Consider the following 23,396-nt stretch of genomic DNA (forward strand, 5'->3'; position numbering starts at 1 on the left):
GGGTCTGTGTTGTCGAGTCAGTTCTGACTCATAGCGACCCTGTCTGGGATTTCCAAGGCTGTAAATGTTTATGGGAACTGAAAGTCTCATCTGTCTCCCACGGAGCGCCTGGTAGATCTGAACTGCTGACCCTGTGGTTAGCAACCCAGCTCGCAGTTCACTATGCTAACAGGATAGGCCCCCTCAAACCACCAAGACATACTATAAAAAAACTTTTCAAAACCCAAGGCAAATAAATCTTTGCAGAAAGCCTCACCTTTCTCCCACAGAACAGTTGGTAGTTTCCAACTGGTGACTTTGAGGTTAGCAGCCCGACTCGTAACCACTACGCTCCCAGAGCTCCTTAACACTAACCCTTGTTGTTACTGTGAAACATTGTCGAGTTGGTTCCGACCCATAGCGACCCTGTACAAGATTCCCAAGGAACGACTGGTGAGCTTGAACCGCCAACCTTGCAGATCAAACTGACTTTGCAGTCCAGGGCATTAATCCACAGCACCTCTCCAGATGTTCAATGCTTATCCTACAGTGCCATACCAGGAGACCACGCCTAGCCTATCCATAGTCCTAACCCTAACTCTCACTCCTCCTATTCACTGCCCTCCAAATAAATATGGTAAACACACACACACACACACACACACACACACACGGCATCACTGACCTCTCTCAACGTAAGAAAAGTTACTGTACCAAGACACTAAAACAAGATATCAAATGTTAATAAGCCAAATCACCAAGATGAGCTCGCTAAAAAGTAAAAATGAGATTCCTCAAACTAAAATTCAGTATAAGAATTTGAAGGTTAGAGTGCGGCAAATTTTGCATGGAAAAAAAAAAAAAAAAGCTAGTTGAAAAAGAATGAAAGAGGAAAACCGAAAACTTAGATGAAATTTCAGGGTGTGAGAAGACAAAACGACAGTCTTACCAAAGATGTAATAGGAGAGTGTTACCCAGAAACACAAGACCCTCGAATCACTCGTGATACGTTACCATATCAAGCCTGTACTACATAGAGAGCAAACCAGTCACTAACATAAGATGAGAAATCAGAATGGAACAGCCCTCTCATCACCAACACCGAAAGCTGAACGCAAACATCAGACACCTTCACAACTCAGAGGAAAATGTAGTCTACAGCCAGGCAAATGTCTCAGAAGTTGAGGTGCAAGGATAAATAAAGTTATTTTCAGACAGTATATGGCTCACCACTAAAACAAAGTGATACATTCGAAAGCAGCTTAAGTGTTTTGACAGAACACACTGAAGGAAGAGATGGTCAGACTGAAGACGAAAGCAACCCAGAATGCAATGACAAGAAGTCTAGCAAAAAAACCCCACAACAAAACAAACAAAAAAAGAAGTCTAGCCTCTGCTGCAAGACGTATGAATGGGAGAAGGAAGACACCGAGATCCGGAGAGACAAAATTTCTCCACGGGTGGGGAGGAATGAGTTTGCTCAAACACCTGGATGATACAATACACAGGTGTGTAACATGTTGGTTCTTTCAGGGAAAACTCACAGCAGGTAGGTGATGCCTTTGTTGGCGAAGGACACAGAATAAAGCACAAATTGCAAGAACAAAGAAACTGTGTGGGGAGAAGTACAGCCGGAGTGCTCTTTACAAGGCTGGGAGACTTCACCTCCCACACTTTCAGCATGTTATCAGGAGGGCCCAGGCCCCGGGGAAGACGTTATACTTGGTAAGGTCAAGGGTGAGCAAAAAGCAAGAAGCCCCTAAGTACACGGACTGACCCAGTACTGCAGTCCCGAGGATGGCGTGGGGCCCACACGTTTCATTCTGTGGTATGGCACGGAAGGGAGCCACTAACCAGGCACCAGGGGCTTTGAAGATGTTTGGGAGAGAAAGGATGGAAGAAAACAGTGCACAGAATTTTCAACTTCTCAGAAACTTGTGATGAGGGTTAGAAAGGTGTGTGTTGTTTGTGTAGTGTTGTGGAGTCGGTTCTGACTCATAGAGGGCTTCTGAGGAGCAGCTGGTGATGGTTTATCCTACAGCCCCCTCACCAGTTGGGAGGGTAATTCACTGGCTGGAGGGCAAAGGGCGATAAAAGGCAAGAGGGGAGGCAGGCAGAATAATGAAAAGAGGTGAACAACCAGAGCAGAGTGGATGGGATAAAGGGGAGAGAGGTAAACAGTGATATACCCACAACCTTGGAACAGTGTTCTGAGAGTAGACAGAGAGAGAGACAGAGACACACGCTGAACGGGTATGGGAGGAAGACTGACATACAGATATGCATATATATATACTGTTGTGAACTGCCATCGAGTGGCTTCCAACCCAAAGCGACCCTGTATAGGGTTTCTGAGGAGCAGCTCATGTGCTTGAACCACTGATCTTGCTGTACAAACTGACTCTGCAGTCCAGCGCATTAACACACAGCCCCACACCAGGAGATATGTGTGTGTGTGTACATATATATATGATATATATATGTGTGTGTGTGTGTATATATATATACTATATATATACACACACACACATAGTGTAGTGGTTACAAATCGAGCTGCAAACCTCAGGGTCAGCAGTTCGAAACTACCAGCTGTTCCTCAGGAGAAAGATGAGGCTTTCTGCTTCTGTAAAGATTTGCAGCCTTGGAAACCGACTCCACGGCACACAATATACATATATATACATATATGTATTTGCACCACTCGTCTGTCAGTCTGTCATACTGTAGTGGCCTGTGTGTTGCTGGAATCAATACCACAGGTATTTTAAATACTAGCAGGGTCACCCACAGTGGACAGGTTTTAGATGAGCTTCCAGACTGAGGCAGACTAGGAAGAAGGAGAGATGAACTACTTTTGAATATTTAGTCACTGAAAACCTTATGAGTAGCAGCGGGACACTGTCAGATATAGTGCTGGATGATGAGGCCCTCAGGTGGGAAAAGCTGCCTCCTCAGAGTGATGATGTGAATAGACTAAAGCCCTCGGGACCTTCATTAGCTGATGGGCACAACTCAAAATGAAGCGAGAGCTGCAAACATCCATTAAGGATCGGAGCATGGAATGTATAAAGTGTCAATCTAGGAAAACTGCAAACCGTCAATCTAGGAAAACTGCAAACCGTGCGAAATGGAACGCACCAACATCCATACCCTAGGCATTAGTGAGCTGAAAAGGACTGGTATTGGTCATTTTGAATCTGACGACCACATGGTTTACTATGCCGGGAATTTGAGAAGGAATAGCGTCATATTCATCATCAGACAGAGCATATCCAAGATCTGTCTTGAAGTACAACACTGTCTGTAATAGAATGGTATCCATACGCTTAAAGGAAGACCAATTAATACAACTATGAATCAAATTTATGCACCACCTACTAAAGCTAGTGATAATGAAATTGAAGTATTCTACCAACTTTTACAGTTTGAAGTTGATCAAACATGCAATCAAGATGTATTGATAATTACTGGTGACAGGAATGTAAAGATGGCAAACAAACAGAAGGATCAGTAGTTGGAAAATATGGCCTTGATGATAGAAACAATGCTGGAGACCACATGATAGAATTTTGCAAGACCAGTGATTTCTTCACTGCAAATACCTTGTTTAAACAACATAACAGATGACTATACACATGGACCTCACCTGATGGAACACACAGAAATCAAATTCACATCTTCTGTAGAAAGAGATGGTGGGAAAGCTCCATATCATCAGTCAAAACAAGGCCAGGGACAGAATGTGAAACAGACCATCAATTTCCTGTATGAAAGTTCAGGCTAAAGCCGAAGAAAATTAAAACAAGTCCACAAGAGCCAAAACATGACCTTGAACATCTCCCACCAGAATTTGGAGATCACCTGAAGAACAGATTTGATGCATTAGACACTAAAGACAGAAGACCAGAAGAGTTATGGGATGACATCAAGAACATCATACAGGAAAAAAGCAAAAGGTCATTAAGAAGACAAGAAAGAAGGAAAAGACCAAAATAGATGTCAGAAGTTTCTGAAACTTGCTCTCCAGCATAGAGATGCTAAAGCAAATGGAAGAAATGAGGAGGTCCAAGAGTTGAACAGAAAATTTCAAAGGTCAGCTCGAGAAGACAAAGTCAAATATTATAACAAAATGTGCAAAGATGTGGAGTTAGAAAACCAAAAGGGAAGAACACGCTCAGTCTTTCTCAAGCTGAGGGAACTGAAGAAAAAATTCAAACGTCAACTTGAGGTATTGAAGGTTTCTATGGGCAAAATATTGAATGATGCAAAAAGCATCATAAGAAGACGGAAGGAAAACACAGAGTCACTGTATCAGAAAGAGATGGTTGATACTGAACCATCTGAAGAGGGAGCATATGATCAAGAGCCAAGGAAGAAGTCCAAGGTGCACTGAAGGCACTGACAAAGAACAAGGCACGGGGAACTGATGGAGACAAACTGAAACCTTTCAACAAAGTGAGGCAGCGCTGGAGGTGCTCACTCATCTATGCCAAGAAACTGGGATGATAACTACCTGGCGAAATGATTGGAAGAGATTCATATTTGTACCTATTCCAAAGATAGGTGGCCCAAAGGAATGCTGAAATCATTGGACAATAGCAATACCCATGGGAGCAAAATTTTGCTAAAGATAATTTTAAAATGGCTGCAACCATATATTGACAGAGATCTTCCAGAGAGTTTGCAGCCAGATTTAAAAGAGGATGTGGCACAAGGCGTATCGTTACTGACTTCAGATGGATCTTGGATGAAAGCAGAGAATATCAGAAAGATGTTTACCTGCGCTTTGTTGACTATGCAAGGGCTTTCAATTGTGTGGATCATGACAAGTTATGGACAACATTGAGGAGACTGAGTATTCCGGAACACTTAACTGTGCTTATGAGGAACCTGAGCATAAACCAAGAGGTAGTAGTTTGAACAGAAGGAGGGAACACTGAATGGTTCAAAATTAGGAAAGGGCATCAGAATAGGAGGAAGACTCATTAAGAACGTGCAATGTGCAGATGATACAAACTGGCTTCCTGAAAGCAGGAGGTCTGAAAAACTTACTGATGAAGATCAGAGAGCACAGCCTTCAGTATGCGGTACACCTCAATGTAAAGAAAAATATCACCACTGGACCAATAAACAACATCATGATAAATTGAAAAAAAAAAAAAAAAAAGGATTTTGCTCTGATCAACCATCAACACTCATGGAAGCAGCAGTCAAGAAATCAAACAATGTATTGAATTAGGCAACTCTGCCCACAAGACCTCTTTAAAGTGTTGAAGAGCAAAGATGTCAGCTTGAGGACTAAGGTGCGCCTAACCCAAGTCATGGTATTTTCAATAACCTCATATGCATGCGAAAGCTGGACAGTAAATAAGGAAGACTGTAGAAGAATTGATGCATTTGAGTTATGGTGTTGGAGGAGAATACTGAAAGTGCCATGGGCTGCCAAAAGAACCAACAGATCTATTTTGGAAGAAGTGCAGCCAGAGTGCTCCTTGGAGGCCAAGATAGCCAAACTTCGTCTCTCATATTTCAGACATATTGTCAGGAGGGACCAGTCGCTGGAGAAGGATATCATGTTTGGTAAGACGGAGGGTCAGAGAAAAAGAGGAAGACCCCAACGAGATGGAATGACAAAGTGGCAGCATCAATGGGCTCAAGCGTGGTAACAATTAGGAGGCTGGAGCAGGACCGCGCAGTGTTTCCTTCTGCTGTGCACAGAGTTGCTATGAGTCGGTCCTAAACCGATGATGGCATCTAACAACAACATATATTGTTAATCGCTGTCAAGTTGGTTGGGACTCATAGCGACTCTGTACAGGGTTTCGGAGATTGGCTAGTGAGTTTGAAGTATATTTATTTATTAGATCCTACAAATAGTCAAGAGTTTGAAAGTAGTTATTGGTGCACAAGTATTTACCTCTTCTGCAAACACAACTATGAATGTGGTAGAGTACACGGTTGGAAAAACACTGACAACTTCTTGCATTTTCTCACACATCTCCCGGCAATGCGTAGCTAGCTGAGCCCAGGAGTTCAGGACCATAGGCTTTTGGTGTAACATCGCTACAAAGACACTTTCTACATCCTACTGCAGTGAGTAGCGTCCAGGTTATTCAGAACTCCTAAGGAGCCATCAAGTGCAGCTACTGATATCTCCATGTGCAGAAGAAAGAAGAGTGATACGAAGTGAAGATTGGACTCAATCAATCCAACAGACTAATGGAACATGTAAACGTCTGTCTCCAGGACTCTAAGAGCGGAATTAGCTGGTACCCAGTTATCACATCCAACTTCTCTGAAAGGGATCCCATTAGAAGGTTCTGGCTAGAGCAGCAGAATTATGAAGCAAAACTCAACATCATTTAAAAAAGAAAATAAGCCCGGGCTTACTTGTCAGAAAAGACCAGAGATGGTACTTATGGGCCTGGACCACCTTCCAGGTCTGCAAAGGAACTCACCCTCACCATTCAGGCAAGCAGCAGATAGGTAGATAGGGGGAGGAACAACACTAGTAAGGGTTGCTGATGATGACTGATGGATTGGTCACCCAGGCAAGACTGAAGGGGCACCATGTACGTAGGACAAAGGTGAAAGGGATGGGAAGATGGGTGGCGTGCAAATTGGCGCCACCGGGAGGCAGCAGGTAGGCGGTTGCTGCAGGGAGGGGATTGAATCAAAGTGCGTTATGGGTTGAATGTAAAACTGATGGTCTTGTAAACTTTCACCCGATTCACAATAAAAAGTTAAAAACGAACAAACAACGTGATGTGTCACCGTAACTCAGGCCTCTCTCGGGGTCAGAAAGGTTAGAAAACCAACAATGATCTTGAACACCCGAATGCAGCGGGCCGCGTCTCTCTCCAGCGACTACCCGCCACGTAACGCGTTCTGGTTTACCGTTTATTCTATGATAAAACGTTTCTCTCCCTTCGGTTTGGGAAGAGAGGTTTTCTGGGTTGGGATTTCGCTTTCGGATTTTTCCTCTCCACTCAGACACCCGTTACCGGTGGCAGACCCCTTCCCCCCATTTCACAGTTAAAGGAACTGAGGCTCCCGGCGCTCACGAAGTCAACTAAGCAAGCAGCAGCAGCTCTCGGCAAGCGCTAACGGCCACTGGAGCCATAATTATTGTTACTCCCGGACCCCAGCGGGTCTTTCTCGGGAGAGCTCCCAGAGGCCAAAGGAGTTGCCCGGCTGGGCCCCAACAGTGAGCCGGGGCTGCGTGGGCGCCGGGGACACCGTGGGCCGACTGGTCCTCCCAGGCCGCGCGGCTCGTCGCTGGCGCTCCTCTCCTACGTCTACTTCCTTCCAGGAAAACGCGGGCACAGAGTGATCGCCGCCTTCACCCTGGTCCGCCCGCTACTCACCCGCAACGGACACCACCACCACTAGGCCCAGTGCTCCCGCGTCGTGGATTTATGAAGGACTTCCGGAGCAATCGAAACAAGGCCTTCGGTGTGCGCATGCTCATCCCGCGCAGTAGGGTGGCCTAGAAGGCCGTCAGGCACAAGGCAAAAGGGGGAGTGGCTCAGAGTACGGGAAGCGGGGGGTAAGGGTGTGCGCGCGAGAAAGCCACTGTACGCATGCGCACAATGTTCTCATCGCATTAGCGTTCTACTCCCAGTTCGCAGGGTCAAGTCTCGCGAGAAGACTGGGTTGAGACTCGCTTTGAAATCTCATCGTTTCTCTTTGCCTAGTCTTCTTTCATTAAAGGCTGCCGTCAATATTGCGGACGGTCCTTGATTCTGTTAACACCCGGCGCCCAATGTATTTTGTGGCGAGGAGCCACTTGCCCCAGGAGTCCCCAGAACACTAGCGCGTGTCCCGGTTATTGACAAGACAAGCGTCCCGGTGTAGTGCGCAGGTGCACTAGCTCCAGCAGTACTTCCGGGGCTACCCGTTGAGACTTTTTTTTGGCGCCGGCAGAGACGCAGGCCGGGAGGGCGGAGGCCAGGGATCCGCGTTCTCCCTCCCGGCAGCGGCATGCGCTACAACGAGAAGGAGCTACTGGCGCTCTCCCGGCAGCCGGCTGACTTGGCGGCCGAGTTGGGCATGCGGGCTCCCAAGAAGGGCAACGGTGAGCGGGGGCCCAGGGAGCTGGGGCGTGCGGTTCCCGGGGGTCGGGGAGTCCGGGCTAACGGTGTGCCGGGAGCGCGGTAGTGGCTCCTCTGCTGCGCGCCCTGAGCTCACTCTGCGCCCGCAGTGGTGAAGCGGCGGCTGGTGAAGCTGGTGGCCAATTTTCTTTTCTATTTCCGGACGGACGAGGCCGAGGTAAGGGGCGGGGACCCCTGGGGGAAGTGGGACCAGCCTGCTCTTGGATTCGGGGCGCCCTGTTTGTCCCCACTAAGCTAGAAGCCGGGCGCTGGCTAACTCCCTCTGCTCTCCAGCCCTCTCCTCCTGGGATCCGCCCCCAGCTGGAGCGGAAGGTGAGACCAGGGAAGAGGGCCTGCTCCCATGGTCCTCCGTCTGTCTGTCCTCCAGCCCATCGGAGCCCTGTTATTGGAGCACTGCCGAGTCACTAAGGAAGAGTCCAGCGGCTTCTCCATCAGTGAGTGTGGCTGGGGACAAAGACGGCCGGGTCCCCGCTGTCCCTTTCCCAGGCGCCCAAGCCTCCTCCTGTGTACCCAGCCCGGCACCACCGCTGCCCAGAAACAAGAGGCCATTGTTCCCGGCAGCTCAAGGTCAGGTTTGCCGGAGCCGCACACCTGTCACCCTGCCAAGGCCGGTGCCAAGAAGCCAGACTTTGCCCTCCCCGTGAGGCCTAGCATGGACTTGGGTTGCAGGGAGGAGCCACCCTGCATCCAAACTGCGTTCTGAACCTTCTCTTTGGCTTAGGGTCGGGAAGTGCCCGGTGCTGTGGTCCGGGAGGGTTTCCCACGCCCTATTCTAGACCTCCCAAGTCTGCAGAGGGAGATGGAGCCCAAGTATTATTGAGGGGGATGGGGAAGTGAGGCCAAGAGGGCTGCCTGGAGGAGGGGATTTTGCTGCTGACATTCCAGACAGTTGAGGGCCCACAAGCAGGGCTGCAGGGTGTGAGTGCTGGCATCCCAAAATGCTGGAGTCAGTGTAGGCTGCCTTTGGAGCACCCTAGGACTGTCTGGCCTGGAGTCTGTGCCTCATGATCTGAGTGGTGGGTTGTCTTGGAAAGTGGCTGTCCTGGAGAGGGGAGAGTGGCCACTGGGGACAGATGAGGCCTGCTCCCGCAGGCTTCTTGGAAGACACAGAGAGGAAGTACCGCTTTGAGTGCTGGAGTGAGGAGCAGTGTCAGGAGTGGATGGCAGCCCTGCGCCGGGCCAGGTCAGTGTTGGGGCGTTCAGGAAGGCGGGGCTCCAGCAGGGGCAAGGCGTCAGCCTTGACACCCATGACAACTCACCTCATTATGCCTCCAGCTACGAGTTCATGCGAAGGAGCCTTGTCTTCTACAGGAATGAGATCCAGAAGGTGACAGGCAAGGTGACTGGGGCCGGCTGGGGGGCTGGTTGGGTGAGGCTGACGTCTCTCTGCCGGGGCTCACTCAGTCCCTGCCCGTCACCCCTCCCAGGATCCTCTGGAACAGCTTGGCATCTCTGAAGAGGCCCGCTTCCAGCTGAGCAGTTTGAAGGCATGAACCCTGGCCCCGGCTCCCGGGAGGGTTTTTTCGTGCCCTCGGCTGGGTAGGGTGGTGAGCTGCTAGCTGCCAGATCAGACTTCTGTGGCTGTTGAGTACAAGCATCGCCTCCTGGAACTGGCTGTCCCCAGCTGTCTCCTTGGAGGGGCTGGGTTTTCTCTGCCAACTGAATGTATAGACCGAAGCTGTGAAGGGCATGGGGACTGCCCACCTGCCCCAATGTGAACTCACTCCTGCTGATGGAGGGTGCCCTGTAATGGCCCCTGAGCAGAGCTGGTCAGGGCTGCCCTGTGTGCACACCTTCTGTGGAAATAAATGGACCTTTTTCCACTGGGCAGTGGTGAGCTGAGCTGGGCGGGGGGGATTGGGTTACGGTGGGTAACTCTGATGGCATAGAAACTCCCAATGCGGCCCCTGGTGTACAACCCCTGTTAAGGGGAACCAGATTTGCACCCAGCTGGTAGAATTGAAGAAAGGGTTTTGCCAATATGATTAAATTGGATGGGTTTGCACCAAAAGGGAGTTTGTCCTGGTGGTGGTGTTAGGATCCATCGAGTCGGTACTGACTCATAGCACAGCAGAAGGAAACACTGCCCCATCCTGGGCCAACATCACTATCGTTGCCACACTTGAGTCCATTGATGCTGCTACTTGGCTGATCCATCTGGTGGGCCCGGCTTAATTCAGTTAAAGCCCTCAGGTGTGACTGGGCATCTCCATGGAGTCAGTAGTAGCAGCAGCCTGGCCGGCCCCTACCCCTTCCCCCCACCCTATACACACACAGTCAACACAGAACACAGCCACTGACCAGTGGAAACAAGTATGTTTATTGCAGCGTCTAGAGGTGGCGATGCAGAGTGGGGGGGGGGGGTGCGTTGGACAAACGGGAACACACAGTGAAGCTGCATTTTCCTCACAGAAAGGCTGGGGGAGGGGATAAGGAAGGCAGCAAACTGAGCAAGCTATCCCAGGGCAGGGGCAGCCATCTTAAACAAGTCACAATCCACAGCTGGACACCTAGCACACATCTTGGAGGGAGCTGGGGAGGTTGGTCTATGAGGGCCGTGAAGCCCGAGTCACACTGGCTGGAGGGAGTCTGACGAATCGATTCCTGAGCAAGAGCAACTTAACTCGCCCATAAGCCAACAGAGCACCAGGTCTCAAACCAGAGCTGCCAGAAGCCAGGCCAGACAAGGCCCCAACACGTTGCTGCCCTCGCTGGGTGGACCAAAGGGGCCAGTCTTCCCAGTGGCCTAGACTCAGTTTCAGAGAACTGTTTAGTGTCCCCTGCAGCCCCCAGGCTGAGGGAGCTGGTGGGTAGCACCTGCTTACAATGTCCCTCCTGCCATTCAAGTACCTGTGCAGGCTGGTTCTCTAAGACTAGACTATGGCACTTTCAGGGTTACCTGGCTGGCCACAGGCCCCGGGCTAGGCCTCATGCGAACCTGGAGTCTCCTGCCACTGTGAGCTTTCCTGGCTGACCTGGGGACCTCAAGGAGAGCCCAGCAATGTGGTGCCTCAGGGCTGGCAGCACCTATGAGGCCAGCACCAACTTGGGAAGGGGGCAGTTTTTAAATGGGTTGAGAGCACCATCTTCAGATCCCAATAACTATTGCTAGGGAGCAGGGCAGCTGGAGGGGATGGGTGGGGTGGGACACATCACCAAGGAGCACCTGCCCCGCCCCACCCAACCCCAGGGGATGGATCAGGGCTGTTCAAGAGGCTGTCTGCACTAAGGGGGTGGGGGGTGGGGTGCCAGGACAGATCCCAAAGTCAGGCTGTTTCTGGCACTCAGGAGAATGGGGTCCCTTGTCCCCTTGACCACCCCATCTGTCCACCCACCTCTAGCTGACTGGGGTTGCATCTAACAAGCAGCAAGGGCAGGCATGTGGTCCCCAGTGTGCCCACCTGGCACCTGACCTCGATGACCAGGCTTTGACCACTGCCTGCTGGGGAGGGTCCTAAAGAGTCAGAGTCCCCAATTATCAGAGGCGGGCAGCACCCAGGTTGGCCCTGCCCCCGTGGGTCCACTCCTGAGCACCGACTAGTAGGAGTGGCGGGGGATGGGGGGGGCTGTGTCTAGGAGAGCAGGGGTTCCCCTCACTCCACCTCTGGTCTGACACTACACCGGTGCCAACATGCTCTGGGCCCACCAGTCTGGCCAACACCGTCTATGTACTTGAATAAATAAGGTTCCTTTTCTCTCCCTTACCCCACTATCTTTTTTTTTAAAGTTTACTGTGCATTATACAATCTAAAAATAAATGAAATTGAAGTCTATGAAATTTATAAACTCTCATCCATCTCTATAAAATACTGTCACGGGTCAGCGTGACTCTTCTGTACAGATACCGGGCTCTCGGGGCCCCTGCCCTGTCTCCTCAGCAGCCCACCCGGCGGCACGCACGAGCGGAGTCAAAGCCGAGGGTACAAAGTAAATGCACTTGTTACAAAGGCCAACCAAGGCGGCGCGTGCACGGGCTCTGGAACGCCATCCCACCTCACCGTGATGGACCCGGGGCCCCACACCCGGGCGCAGTCTCATCGCTCAGGGTTCACAGTGACGGGACGGGGCCGGGAGGCTGCAGGGCCAGCGCTCGGGGAAAGGAGGCCCCTCCCTAAGCAAAGAGACAGGCGAGATGATCCACGAGGCCCCCCTCCGTGCTCGAGCCTGCGTGCCTTTGGTAGAGGGATGGCGCTGCCGTGGGGCAGGTCAACCTCCAGTCAGCACCAGCAGAGTGGGCGGCACCTTGGCCTGCCAACGACGAGATAGCACCGGGCCAGGCGGTCCTTCCACAGACGTCTCGTCTCTACAGATATCTTCTCGTGTAGACAGACATTTGTCTTTCTGAGTGCGTCGCCTCGGACGACTTAGATGGAATAAAATAGGTCAGAGTTATTTTTACTTTTTAAAAAATGATAAATACTTTATCTAAAACTATCAACGCGCACGCGAGAGCTGCTCCCGGGCCCGGTGGCGCACGGCGGGTTCACAGTAGCTTCTCCGTCCTGTCACCTCCGAGTCCAGTGGGGGCCCTGCGGCCGCAAGCACCGGGGCAGCGCCCTCGTTGGTCCACGCCGTCCTTTGCATAGTCGTGCGGCTGAGGTAGAAGTGCTAGTTACCTGTGGGCCGGGCACGGGAGAGAGCAACACAGGTGAGCACCGGCCCCAGGAAGCAGGACTGCAGCCAGCGGGGCCCCACATCCTACAGCAACCACCAGGGAACGCACGGTCCCCTCCCCTCCGCTCACCATGCCAGGCGGCCGGGTGCCCAGGGGGCACTGGTTCACACCCGTGCCTGACACAGGCAAACTCAAACAGCTCCTGGACCTCGATCTGCCTTCATTGCTCTCGGGTCTGTAGGTGGCAGCCACACCAACAAGTTGCCACCGAGTAAGACAAGCTAGGCTGGTGGTCACTCGGCCACAGGGCACCGTGCACCTTGTGGGAGCCCACGACGGTGACGCAGACACACGTCCCTCAGGAAAGCCAGTGCCACTGCGCTTGCCGTGGGTCCTGGGCCCGCACATCACTGCCAGGGAGCGCCGGCCACAGCCATGCGGCGAGGACATCCTTCACCTTGGGCACGCAGCTGCCTGAGCCGGCGCCCCCCAGAGAGGTCTCCACTTTCCCCTCTGCCCCTGAAGGTACCTGGCTCCTCCACCAACCTTCTGACGTCACCAGGGCTCAGGTCGTATGCCAAAGCCGTACAACCACTGCACGGTGTCTCTGCAATGGCTGGCCATCAGCCCACAGTGCGCACGACCCGCCCGCCTCCACTGCCCCAGGTACAGACGGCGGCGGCTGGCAACGTCACACTGTGTAGCCCCACAATCCTGCTGCGGAACCAGTTGCCTGAGAGACGGCGCACCCCTAGTCTGCGTTCTTGTCACACGGCCCTGCTCTTGCCGAGAACACACTCCTTTCGTTGCTATTAAGCACCATCGAGTCGGTTCCGACTCAAAGCATAGTGGCCCCAGAGGGGTTTCCGAGAAGCGGCTGGTGAGTTTGAACAGCCGACCCGTAAATTCAATCCGACCTTTCGGCCCCGTGCATTATCCCGCAGCGCCACACAAGGACTGCCGTGGCTCCGTTACGCCTCTCAAAACTGACTTAAGCAGAAAAGCCCCCCGCAGCCCGCCTGCGCCCTGCAGATGAAAGGGCAGGTGGTTTCCCCGTACGCAGCACCTGGCCCGGCTCGAGCCTTACCTTACACAATACGAACGGCTAGCTAAGCAAGCTCTTTATCGCGGCTTAACCCCCGAAAGGTGCGAGGCATAAGGAGGCGGCATGCCAAGGGAAACCCAGACCGCAGCGGGTGCGGTGGGCGAGGCCTGCGGCAGGAGGGGCGTGGCCTGCGCCAGGGCCAGCCGGGGCAGAGGTTGGTGGTGGACGGTGAAGGAGGGGCGGGCGGCCTTGTGCGGCAGGGCGGCGAGCTTGATAGACAAAGAGGCATTAGCAGGCGGCAGGGAAGCGGCCGAGGCAGGGGGCAAGAAAGCGTGGTTAGCGGGGAGGGCCGTTAGGCTCTGCAGAAACACAGGCTCGGAGTTAGGCGCCAGCAGCGGCGGGGGAGGAGGCAAGGCGGAGTTAGGCGGAGGGGGCGGGAGGCCGGGCTGCGCAGGAGGAGGGGGGGGAGGAGGGGCCCGGCCCAGGTGCTGAGCAGGAGGCAAAGGGGGTGGCCGGGTCTCGACCACAGTCGGGGCCTGAAAGGAAGCGGCGGAGGTGCTGGCCACCGCTTGCAGCGGGGCTACGCTCAGCGTGGCGCTGCCACAGACAGCCCCGCTGCCGAAACTGGCTCCGAGCGGATGCGAAGACGCAGCAGGCACCGCGTGGTTAAAGACACCTGCAGACAGGAGAGAGAAACGCAGCTTCACCAGGCGGCAGGTCACCAAGCGGAGGGAGGCGCGCACAGACACACGCAGCAGCAGGGCGTGGCCGGCGGCCGGGCGGCACCTGTGCGGATAGAGCAGCAAGCGGCAGCCACAGGGCACTTACCTGGCCAGGACGAAGGCTCCCGGTACCACGTTTCTCTCCCGCCCACTCCACTCCCCCCTCAAACCCCCGGCGCTTGGTAGACTCTCAAGGCCCTCCCACAGCGCCCCTCCGCGGGGAGGGCATGGTGCGCGTAGCTATGAGCAGCTTAGCTCAGCTGTCCACCTCAGCTTCCAGCCCCTCGGGTCTCCAGCAGAGGACAGAGTTGCGGGCGGACGCAGCCCCGCCTGTCCCCACATGGAGGCTGGGGCATCGGAGCGACTGGTAGTTACATCTGCCGTCCGAGGGGATCCGGAAGACGGCGCTGGGGGTCCCAAGGCCAGGGGCCGACCACGAGACGCCGGCGGCGAAAAAGAGTGCCGCGCCTACCTCCGACAGTTCCGCCCGCGACTCCGGAAGAGAAGGTGCCCATGGCGTGTGAGTTGGTGAGCCTGGTGGCTGCTGATGACACATGTACCAGGCCAGCGGCGGCCGGCACAGCACTGAACAACGACTGCAGCACAGACGAGCCTGTCACTGAGCCCAGGTTGGCCTGCAGGGACATGGGACCCAAGGCAAACTGTGCGCCGGGGGCAAAGGTGCCCAGGAAAGGGCGGTGTGTCTGGGCAGAGGATGCAGCTGGGGTCAGGCCAGGGCCACTGAGGAGGCCCCCAGGCGGCACGGCAGCGGCCGAGATGAAAAGGTTGTGGCCGTGGCTGAAGTCGAGTTCTCGGTCCCGGCCTCGGCCCATCTTCCCGCCAGGCGGCTGCACAGACTTCTCAGATGGAGTGCCCAGCTCGCTGGCCTCGCGGGCCTTGCTGACCTCAGCCTTCAGGCCACCCAGTCCATCCAATGGCCGCTTGCTCAGGAAGGGGTTGGCCTCTGGGGCACCAGTCTCCTTGCCCCGCTGGGAGGGGAAGCTCAGCCCTGCAGCCTCCGGGGCCTTGTGAGCCAGGGGAGAACCCTCACTGAAGCTGTGTAAAGCCAGCTCCGTGGTCAGAGACCCGCCCAGGGTGAACCCGTTGGGGGTGTTAGTGCTCGGGCTGGGCCCGTCCACCCCAACCAGGGAGCCTTGGAAGCCTTTCCTGGGGTGCGCGGCCCCTTTGCCATCGGTGGCGCCTGGCTCCTCCAGAACCGACCGGAACGCAAACAGAGAGTTCTGGCTGAGTGAGGAGGCAGCTTGCAGGGGGCTGTCTGCGGACTTAGCCAAGCCAAGGTCAGAAATGGGCGAGAAGGTGGCTTTCCACTTGCTGTTGTTGACAGGCTCACCGGCTGGTGCCGGCTTCCTGCTGGCCAGGCCACCACCTGGTGGGAGGGAGGGTACAGGGATGAGGCCCTAGCCAGCACAGGAATCGTCAAGGGCAGATGACTCAGGGGACAAGTGTGGGACAGCAGAGCACAGTGTGGGCACTGACAAACATTAGGGCTGAGACGCGACCTGACCCGGTGAAAAGGCACTGAAGGTGGGAGGCAGACTGTTGCCTACAACAGACTCCTGGGCTCCTGGGTCATGACATCACCCACCACACACAGAAAAAGTAGGTGGAACATGGAGACAGGCCCCCCCCCCGCACAGCCCCCCTGGAAATGGCTGCTGGTTGGGGAACACAGGGTGAGGAGTCCATGGGCCATGAAAAACGAGAAATGAGTCCAGAAGCCCTGGGCAGGGCCTCTCTGGCTGGTCAGCACATGGGAGTGCGTGGGCAAAAATGGCTGAGGCACAGATCTTGGGGGGGGCCTGGAAGTCCCCAAGGGAGCAGGTTGCCTGGGACCCTGTTACTCACCGTTTTCCAAGGTTTTGGGAGGAGATTTACTTTCTAAGGAGATTGTTGCAATTTTCCTTTCAATTCTAAGAAAAGAAAACAAGATGATCCGTGATTGAAGGTCTGCACCATCATTACGATGTGACTTAGCAACTGCACTGCTAGGATCTCACCCAGCAGGAGCCCCCAGGGGAGACAGCCCATGTCCCCCCACGATGATGGACACACACAGGACTCTGGCTCGATTTCACACATGCTCCAACATGGATGAACCCTGAAAACATTACACTGACTGAAATAAACTACATGACATCTGGTCCCGTCTTCTCTGAAATGTCCACAACAGGCCAGTCCAAAGACAAGTGGGTATGTGGCAGCCAGTGGCTGGACACCGTGGTGACTAGGACGTGCTCATGGGAACCGTCCCGTGGCAGGGACTGTGCAGGGAGAAGTGTGGTGGGGCAGTTCACCCTACAGAGCTACTGGACAAGCACTGCACAGGTTCCCAGGTGAGGCAGGAAGCACTCTCACGTGCTGGCCTTGGAGCCTTTGCCATCTAGCTAGCATGAAGATGGAGTTTGGGAACCGTCTGCTCTGGGGCTCCTCCCTGGCGTGCTCACCTAGCACTGCCAGGCTCATCCTCAGAGCCCGGCTCCTCGTCCGATGTCAGCGGAGAGTAGTGGACCCCACTGCCCTGGCCCAGCGGTCTCTCCTTCTTGAGCACAGGGGGCTGGTCAGGGTCCTGGCAGGGGGCAGGCGAGCTCTTCAGGGAGTGCTCAGGGGATGAGATGGCCGTGATCTCCAGCGGCTGGTTGATGTTGTTGACCTACAGGACAAGGTCAGATGGCGGCTCAGGGTAGGTCACGGGATGGATCAGATCATCTTCCCTACACCCGTCTGCTCCCACGGCCCTCACCATGGAATTGAGGTTCAGTGGAGACCCTGAGGACTGTGTGAAGAGCCCAGCGACTGACGGCGGGGCTCGGCGCTTGGGGGACACACCAGAGCTCAGGTTGGTGGGGCCCGTAGACGAGCGCTTCCTTCGGCCCCGCTTCCGGCTGTCCTGCCCGTGGCCTTGCCCACTGTCCCCACGGGCACTGGTGGCCAGGGGACTATGCCTGCTGGAGGGGGAGGGCCGGGCGCCACCTGTGCCAGCCGCTACGGTGAAGAGGACCCTACGCTTGGCCTCACTCTCGGGGTCGGAGAAACCTGTGTCACAGCTCAGATCACTCCTGCCAACAGCGTCAGAGACAGTGCCCAGGGAGACTGCGCCGAGCCGGGGACTTGCTGAGAGCTGGTGGGCAGCGGGGGAGGCTGGGCCAGCACTGCGCGAACTCATGGGAGCAAAGAGGCTGCCGGCGCCTGAGGAGTCATCCAGAGTAGGTGGCTCGGCCCCGGGGGCGTGGGGAGCAGGGCTGCCCCCTAGGGCCCCGCTGATAGCCATCGAGCCAGCATAGGAGAAACCTGCAGGAGGGGACACATGTTGGCTCTGTGGGGCGGGGGCTGCTGGCCAAAGGAGGACCCAGGAGAGCTGCAGGCCTCCCAGGAGCCATTCAGCCTGCAGCCCCAGGCACGGGATGGGCTCTGAAGATTGGCTAGTGAAATCACTAACCCTAGGGTCCCACTGCAGCAGGCAGGGCTGGGAGGGACAGATGGAGAGCGGCCAACAGCCTCACCAGCCTCACCACACGGGAAGTGGGCCCCAGCCCGCCTCACCTAGTTTGTAAACAAATGATCTAAGATCTACAGGTGAGCTGAGTCCAGTGAACCTTGAACAATAAGGGTGTGAAGATCTTGGCCCCATAAGACAGATGGATTTTCTATTAAATGCCTTTATGACACGGAAGGCGTCTGTCTCTCGGTTCTTGGGTTTTGGGTCCTGGTTAGGACGATACTGCATGCCTGAACCCCCACCACACGACCCACGTGAAGGGTGTGCTGGAAGGGCTCCCAGGGACTGAGGACAGACAGCCAGAGACTGAAATCTGCAGCAGTGTGGAGACACAGGTAAAGTAGCCACCATAGCCATGCCAGCAGAAGGAAAGCCTCCATGCTCGAGGTGTGGCATGACATGCATGTGAACAACTGTTACCGGGCTCCTCACCACCAGCAAGCTAGGAGCAGTGATGTTTCTGGGGAGTCCACAGGCACGTGTAGATTTTAAACCCACTAACCCCAGTCTTGTATTGTCCAAGGGTCTCCTATATGTGTGACCCCCACCAACACCAGACTTCCAGTGAGCAGAAGGGTCTCACAGCTGGAGAGGCGGGGGTGGGGGCACCCCCAGTGGGGTTGGGCTTCCCATGTTGGTGAGCCTGGAGGACCCAGACCCTGGGGCACGGGCGGGGTGGCCGTACCTGCGGCAGACAGGGCCAGGCCTCGGCCTCCAGCTGCACTGCCTGGACCGCTGTGGGGGTGAGCGCTGAGCTGCTTGTCAAGGGCGGAGTCTCGGCTCTGGTGTACAGGGCTGGGCGTGCTCCTCTGAGGGGAAAACACAGGACCCACAACAATGGCACACCGCAGCGCCAAGTGAGGGGCTGAGGACGGCAGCCTCAGATAGGAGCTGAGGCAGGGGACTGGGGTGGTTGTGGGAAAGGTAGGGATCCAAGAGTCTGAAGACAAGGACAGAGGCATCTTTGGCCCACCTCAAGTAAGGCCTTCTAGGAGCTGTTCGAGGGTCAGAAAGTGGGAATAGTGGCATCAAAACAGGCCGAGGTACAGCTGAGGCAGGCCTAAGGGGCAGGGAATGAGCAGAATGGGGGGCAGGACGGCAGAGAACATTGGCCTGGGTGGGATGGTGCCAGGGGGCTAAAATGTGGGTCTGGATGGTACAGAAAGCCCTCACCAGGAGGGTGGGAAAACACTGAGTGGCGCAGAGCTCCGAGCCTGGGCGACAGTAGTGGCCACGCAGCTATAACTCGCCCACTAGCATGCAGCAGGCTGCCAGCATGCAGACCCCATTCATCAACCCCACACAAGGAAAGCAAGGAAGTGGATGGTGTGGGTCCAGGGACCTGGGAGCCCAGAAGGAAGGTCTGCAGGGAGGGGCAGGCACTCACCGCTCGCTCCGCACGGCTGGGCAATACCACACTAGCGAGAGGGATGCTGACCGGGAGCTTATTGGGCTGGACAGTGCTGAGGGGAATGCTGACCGGCAGGCTGGTGATGGTCTCACCTCCGCTGCCGTACGGACGCTCCTTCAGGCCCTGCACAGAGCTCACCATCACAGACTGCCCGGCAGTCACGCCACAGTACACCCCAGGCCCTTCCTCCTGCCACAGCCGGCATGTAGAGAGGGACCCCTCTGTCCTGTCACCAGCCCCACCCACCCTGTCAGAACCCTCCCTGGGTGCCACCCCTCCGTCCATGGCCCCCGACTCAGGACAGCCTGTACCTTCTCAGTGTTCTTCTCCACTGTGGTCATCTGCAGGGCTACGGGGGACAAGGGCCGAGGCTCCTGCGGGCTCAGCTTGATGCCGTTGGAGATGCCGGGGCTCTGGCAGCTGAGACCATTCTCCTTGACGTGATCCGCACTGGAACGAGATGCTAATCACAAGGGGCCCAGGGCCGAGGCCCCAGAGCGAGGGAACACCCTGGGCCTGCCCACACTCACCGTGGGTGCAATTCGCCGGCAGCCGGCTTCGTGCTAGCAGCAGGGTCCTGGCTCAGATGCCGCCGCAGCACAATCTTGGCTGGGGAGAGGCGTGTGTAGTCGGGCAGGGTCGGGCCGGACAGCTTGTCCGGGCGGGGTCGGCCCCCGTGGCTGGGTGTGCAGGGCACCACGTCCTGGTCGAGATACTGCGGGGTGTTTTGCTTAGAGGAGGGCCGGCTGAGTGCATTGTACAGCTCGTAACTGGTCACGTGGCCGTTGATGGACAGCTCCGGGCTCAGGCTGCTGAAGTGAGGCAACGAGAACTTGGTGCAGTCCAGCTCCAGGTGCAGGCGGCCAGGCTCGGGCTCAGGCTCACGGCTCTGCGCGCCCTTCCCACGCAGGTGCGCAACCAGCGTGTCATCAGCAGGCACGTAGGACTTGAGCTGTAGGAGCTCCTGCTGCCGCTGGCTCTTCTCCAGCTCCACGATGCTGATCTGGAGGACGCGGCGGGGCGAGACGAGGTGAGCAAGCAAGCGGGGCAAGGCAGGCTAGGTGAGCACAGGCAAGGTGGGCTGGGCAGGGCTGGGCGGTGCAAGGTGGGCGGTGCTGGGCGCAGACAGGCAGGCAGGCAGGCAGGCAGTGCCGCCGCGGTCAGCAGATCAACCACAGTGGTTTTGTGATGTGCGCCAGGCAACGTATGTTACCAAGGGCACACCACGTTTCAGACTGAAACGTGGTGACGCCCTAAACCCTAGCTGGGGGGGTACGATGTCGGCTACAAATAGGCCTGTCTGCTCATGTTACAGAGGGCACTCTAGCAGGGTGGGCCCCCAACCTGGTCCCTTCTGAGCCATGAACAGAGCAGGACATGTGTGTCCTGGGTCGTGCCCCCTTGTCCTCGCCAGCTCTGTCATGAAGGCTCTTCTTACAGATTATATAACATGTTCTCACTTCATGACATATGTGTCCTTACAGGTTCTATGATGTGCCTGACAACCCCTGAAACCAGACGTCAGCAGACAAGTCAGTACACTGGGAACACCACGGGCAGCACACAGCTGCTGCCTACCTGCAGCTCCAGGCACCGACGTTGCTTCTCCGAGATCTGGCTCTTCAGGGCCTGCTTCTCCTTCAGCAGTCTCTCTAGGGACAGGGTGGACCAATCCAGCTTCAGCTCCTCACAGCGCGCCTTGAGCTGCAGGTAGGAGGGACGAATGAATGGGCAGCCAGGTGGTGCCAGAGCTCCTAGAGCAGGTAACCCCATTCCTGAAGGCTGAGGCCCTGGCCTGAAGAGGAGTCACTCCTACAGTCTACTGTCTCTGAAGGATGAACAAGACACACCCCCTCTCTCCCCCATCTGGAGCAGTGTAGCGTGTATCAATGACCAGCACAGCAAAGGGCTCTGGGACACGGCGCCCCAAGCGGGGCACACACCAGCTGAAGGCTCTGGCCCCGCAGTGCACGATTGTCCTTCTCCAGCTGCTCTGTCTGCTCCTTCAGCTGCTGGTTGTGCGCTGAGATCTCCTTCTGTGCTTGGATCAGGTCATTGTAGGTCAGGGCCTTGACGCCCAGCTGGGGGACAAAGACACGCAGCAGACACAAGTCAGCAGCTCATGAAGGACCTGTCACAGGGAGGGCTGGTGAGGGCCGCCAAGGGACAGGGCCCACCTCATCCAGCTTCTGCTGGAAGAGCCGCCGGATCTCCTCCTTCTGGGCCTGGCAGTGGCTGAGGAGCTGCCGTGCAGCCTCCAGAAGCTGGGCATTCTTCTCCTGTGGACCAGAGAGCGCCATGAGGCCACATGAGGGTCCTGACCACACAGCCCAGTGTGGCCCAGCTCACCATAGTCACCTCAAGACTCAGGAATAAGGCCTACCCACAGCTACGCTCTGGTATCATAGTGGTTATGAATCGGGTTGCGAACCACAAGGTCAGCAGTTCAAAACTACCAGCTGTTCCGCGGGACGAGGATGAGGCTATCTGCTCCCATAAACATTTACAGCTTTGGAAACCCTGTTCAGGGTTGCTATGGGTCAGAACCGACTCAATGGCACTTAACAACAGCCCCCCCCCCCATGGCAATGATGGTCCTCCTGCTCAGCCCCCATGAGGCCCAGACCAGCCACCACCACACAGGGGGCTATGGGTGCGCACCTCCCTAATCAACTAGAAAGGAGCTGCCAACCAGGCTGAGGGGCCCATGGCCCCAGGGACCAGCCTTACCTTTTCCTGATCCAGCAGCTGCTGCAGGTTGGCCTTGTACTGTGGGGTCTTGGTGTACGCCAGGAATTGCAGGTACTGTATCTTAAAGGACTCTGAGGAGAGAGGGAACCAAGTTCTGGAGAAGAGTGTCCTCCCGTTGCTCCCCCTCGCCCACATGACGCCCAGCCTGGCCCCTCTCCTTCAGGCAGCAGGCCTCACCTAGCAGCTTCTGCAGCGCGGGCGGAGTAGGTGCTGCCAGCAGCGGGCTGGGCGCGTGGCGCTGCACGGCTGGAGGTAGCTGGTAGCACGGGCTGTGAGGTGACTTGTACGCATCTGTGCAAGAGACAGGTGCAGCGTTTAAAAGCACGTGCGCAAGAACACCCACACTTGCAGATAATACCCACTTGACCTGGCTTCAATGACTGGATGATCAGAACTCAACCAGAAGAAAAAAGGGTAAAAAAAGTGTAATCTGATACAATTGATGAACTTGACCTCCACCTACAGATGCAGTAGCTCAAAAGAGGGAACAAACCTTTACAGCGAGGATCATTCCCACGTCCTCCACACACAGAGTAGACAGGGATGGGCAACTTGGACATTGGCTACCCAAAATGGGGGGGGAGGGGGGCTACAAAGGCTAGAAGTGACTGGCTTACAAACTTTCAAGAGGGAGCCTAGATCCAGAGAGTGTGGAGGAAGGTAGAATCTCCACTGAGTAGTATCCAATCTGTCTAGTCGGGGCTGATGCAATGAAATGCAGATGGGTCACTTGTGATACAACAGTGAATAATTGTTATCAGGACTGCTTGTGAAGGTTGGAAATGTAAAGGTAGACATTTTGTAGCAAAAGAAGAGTGATTAACTCTTCAGCCTAGGAGCGGAGGTCCCTGGGACCATCAAGGGAGAAGAGCGGAGAGCGGGACCCTACCCAGAGAAACAGTGATGCCAGACATGGAGGCAAAGACGATGACATGGAGAGATGAAGCGGCTGGGGACTTTAGACACAGAGAGGGAGAGGGGCTGTGTGCTGACGATCGGGGGTCAGGCTTGTAGGGTACACCCTTTGGTTGGTTAATGATGCATGGAGGGGATTGTAACCACAGCAATGAAACGATACACGACAAGATGAATGTAAAACTAATGTTCTCCCATGTAAACTACCACATAATTCACAATAAAACATTAAAAAAAAACACACACACACGAAAAGCACATGAGCACCCACAAACACCCAGACTCCTGCGGCCCCCACATGTGGAGAGCGCAACTGTGTTCCACGAA

The 23,396-nt window shown here is 55.3% G+C and overlaps 2 protein-coding genes across 2 annotated transcripts in view; one reads left to right on the forward strand and one right to left on the reverse strand.

The window, feature by feature from the left end:
* The first annotated feature begins 7,962 nt into the window (after positions 1-7,962).
* PLEKHJ1 (pleckstrin homology domain containing, family J member 1) lies at positions 7,963-9,586 on the forward strand. The gene is made up of 6 exons (XM_006868965.1): positions 7,963-8,056; positions 8,183-8,250; positions 8,461-8,527; positions 9,186-9,276; positions 9,369-9,432; positions 9,521-9,586. Exons 1-6 carry the CDS (start codon positions 7,963-7,965, stop codon positions 9,584-9,586), a joined length of 450 nt encoding a protein of 149 aa, XP_006869027.1.
* Positions 9,587-13,830: 4,244 nt separating this feature from the next.
* Positions 13,831-23,396, reverse strand: part of DOT1L (DOT1-like histone H3K79 methyltransferase) — a 47,908-nt gene continuing 38,342 nt past the window's right edge. The window contains exons 15-28 of the mRNA XM_006868964.1: positions 22,332-22,445; positions 22,134-22,225; positions 21,581-21,682; positions 21,347-21,484; positions 20,982-21,107; positions 19,934-20,406; positions 19,715-19,853; positions 19,380-19,526; positions 18,678-18,801; positions 17,237-17,784; positions 16,941-17,146; positions 16,342-16,406; positions 14,948-15,862; positions 13,831-14,429 (exon numbers count right to left, since the gene is read on the reverse strand). Of these exons, the coding sequence (XP_006869026.1) occupies positions 13,831-14,429; positions 14,948-15,862; positions 16,342-16,406; positions 16,941-17,146; positions 17,237-17,784; positions 18,678-18,801; positions 19,380-19,526; positions 19,715-19,853; positions 19,934-20,406; positions 20,982-21,107; positions 21,347-21,484; positions 21,581-21,682; positions 22,134-22,225; positions 22,332-22,445 (3,788 nt within the window). The remainder of the gene's footprint in view (positions 14,430-14,947; positions 15,863-16,341; positions 16,407-16,940; positions 17,147-17,236; positions 17,785-18,677; positions 18,802-19,379; positions 19,527-19,714; positions 19,854-19,933; positions 20,407-20,981; positions 21,108-21,346; positions 21,485-21,580; positions 21,683-22,133; positions 22,226-22,331; positions 22,446-23,396) is intronic.

The sequence above is a fragment of the Chrysochloris asiatica genome, unplaced genomic scaffold, assembly GCF_000296735.1.
Source record: "Chrysochloris asiatica unplaced genomic scaffold, ChrAsi1.0 scaffold00125, whole genome shotgun sequence".
In the NCBI taxonomy this organism is placed as follows: Eukaryota; Metazoa; Chordata; class Mammalia; order Afrosoricida; family Chrysochloridae; genus Chrysochloris; species Chrysochloris asiatica.

Coding starts and splice junctions, on each gene's coding strand:
- PLEKHJ1 (XM_006868965.1), top strand. CDS start 7,963: ATGCGCTACAACGAGAAGGAGCTACTGGCGCTCTCCCGGCAGCCGGCT. Junction 8,057..8,182: donor GGCTCCCAAGAAGGGCAACG/GTGAGCGGGGGC, acceptor CTGCGCCCGCAG/TGGTGAAGCGGCGGCTGGTG. Junction 8,251..8,460: donor TCCGGACGGACGAGGCCGAG/GTAAGGGGCGGG, acceptor TCTGTCCTCCAG/CCCATCGGAGCCCTGTTATT.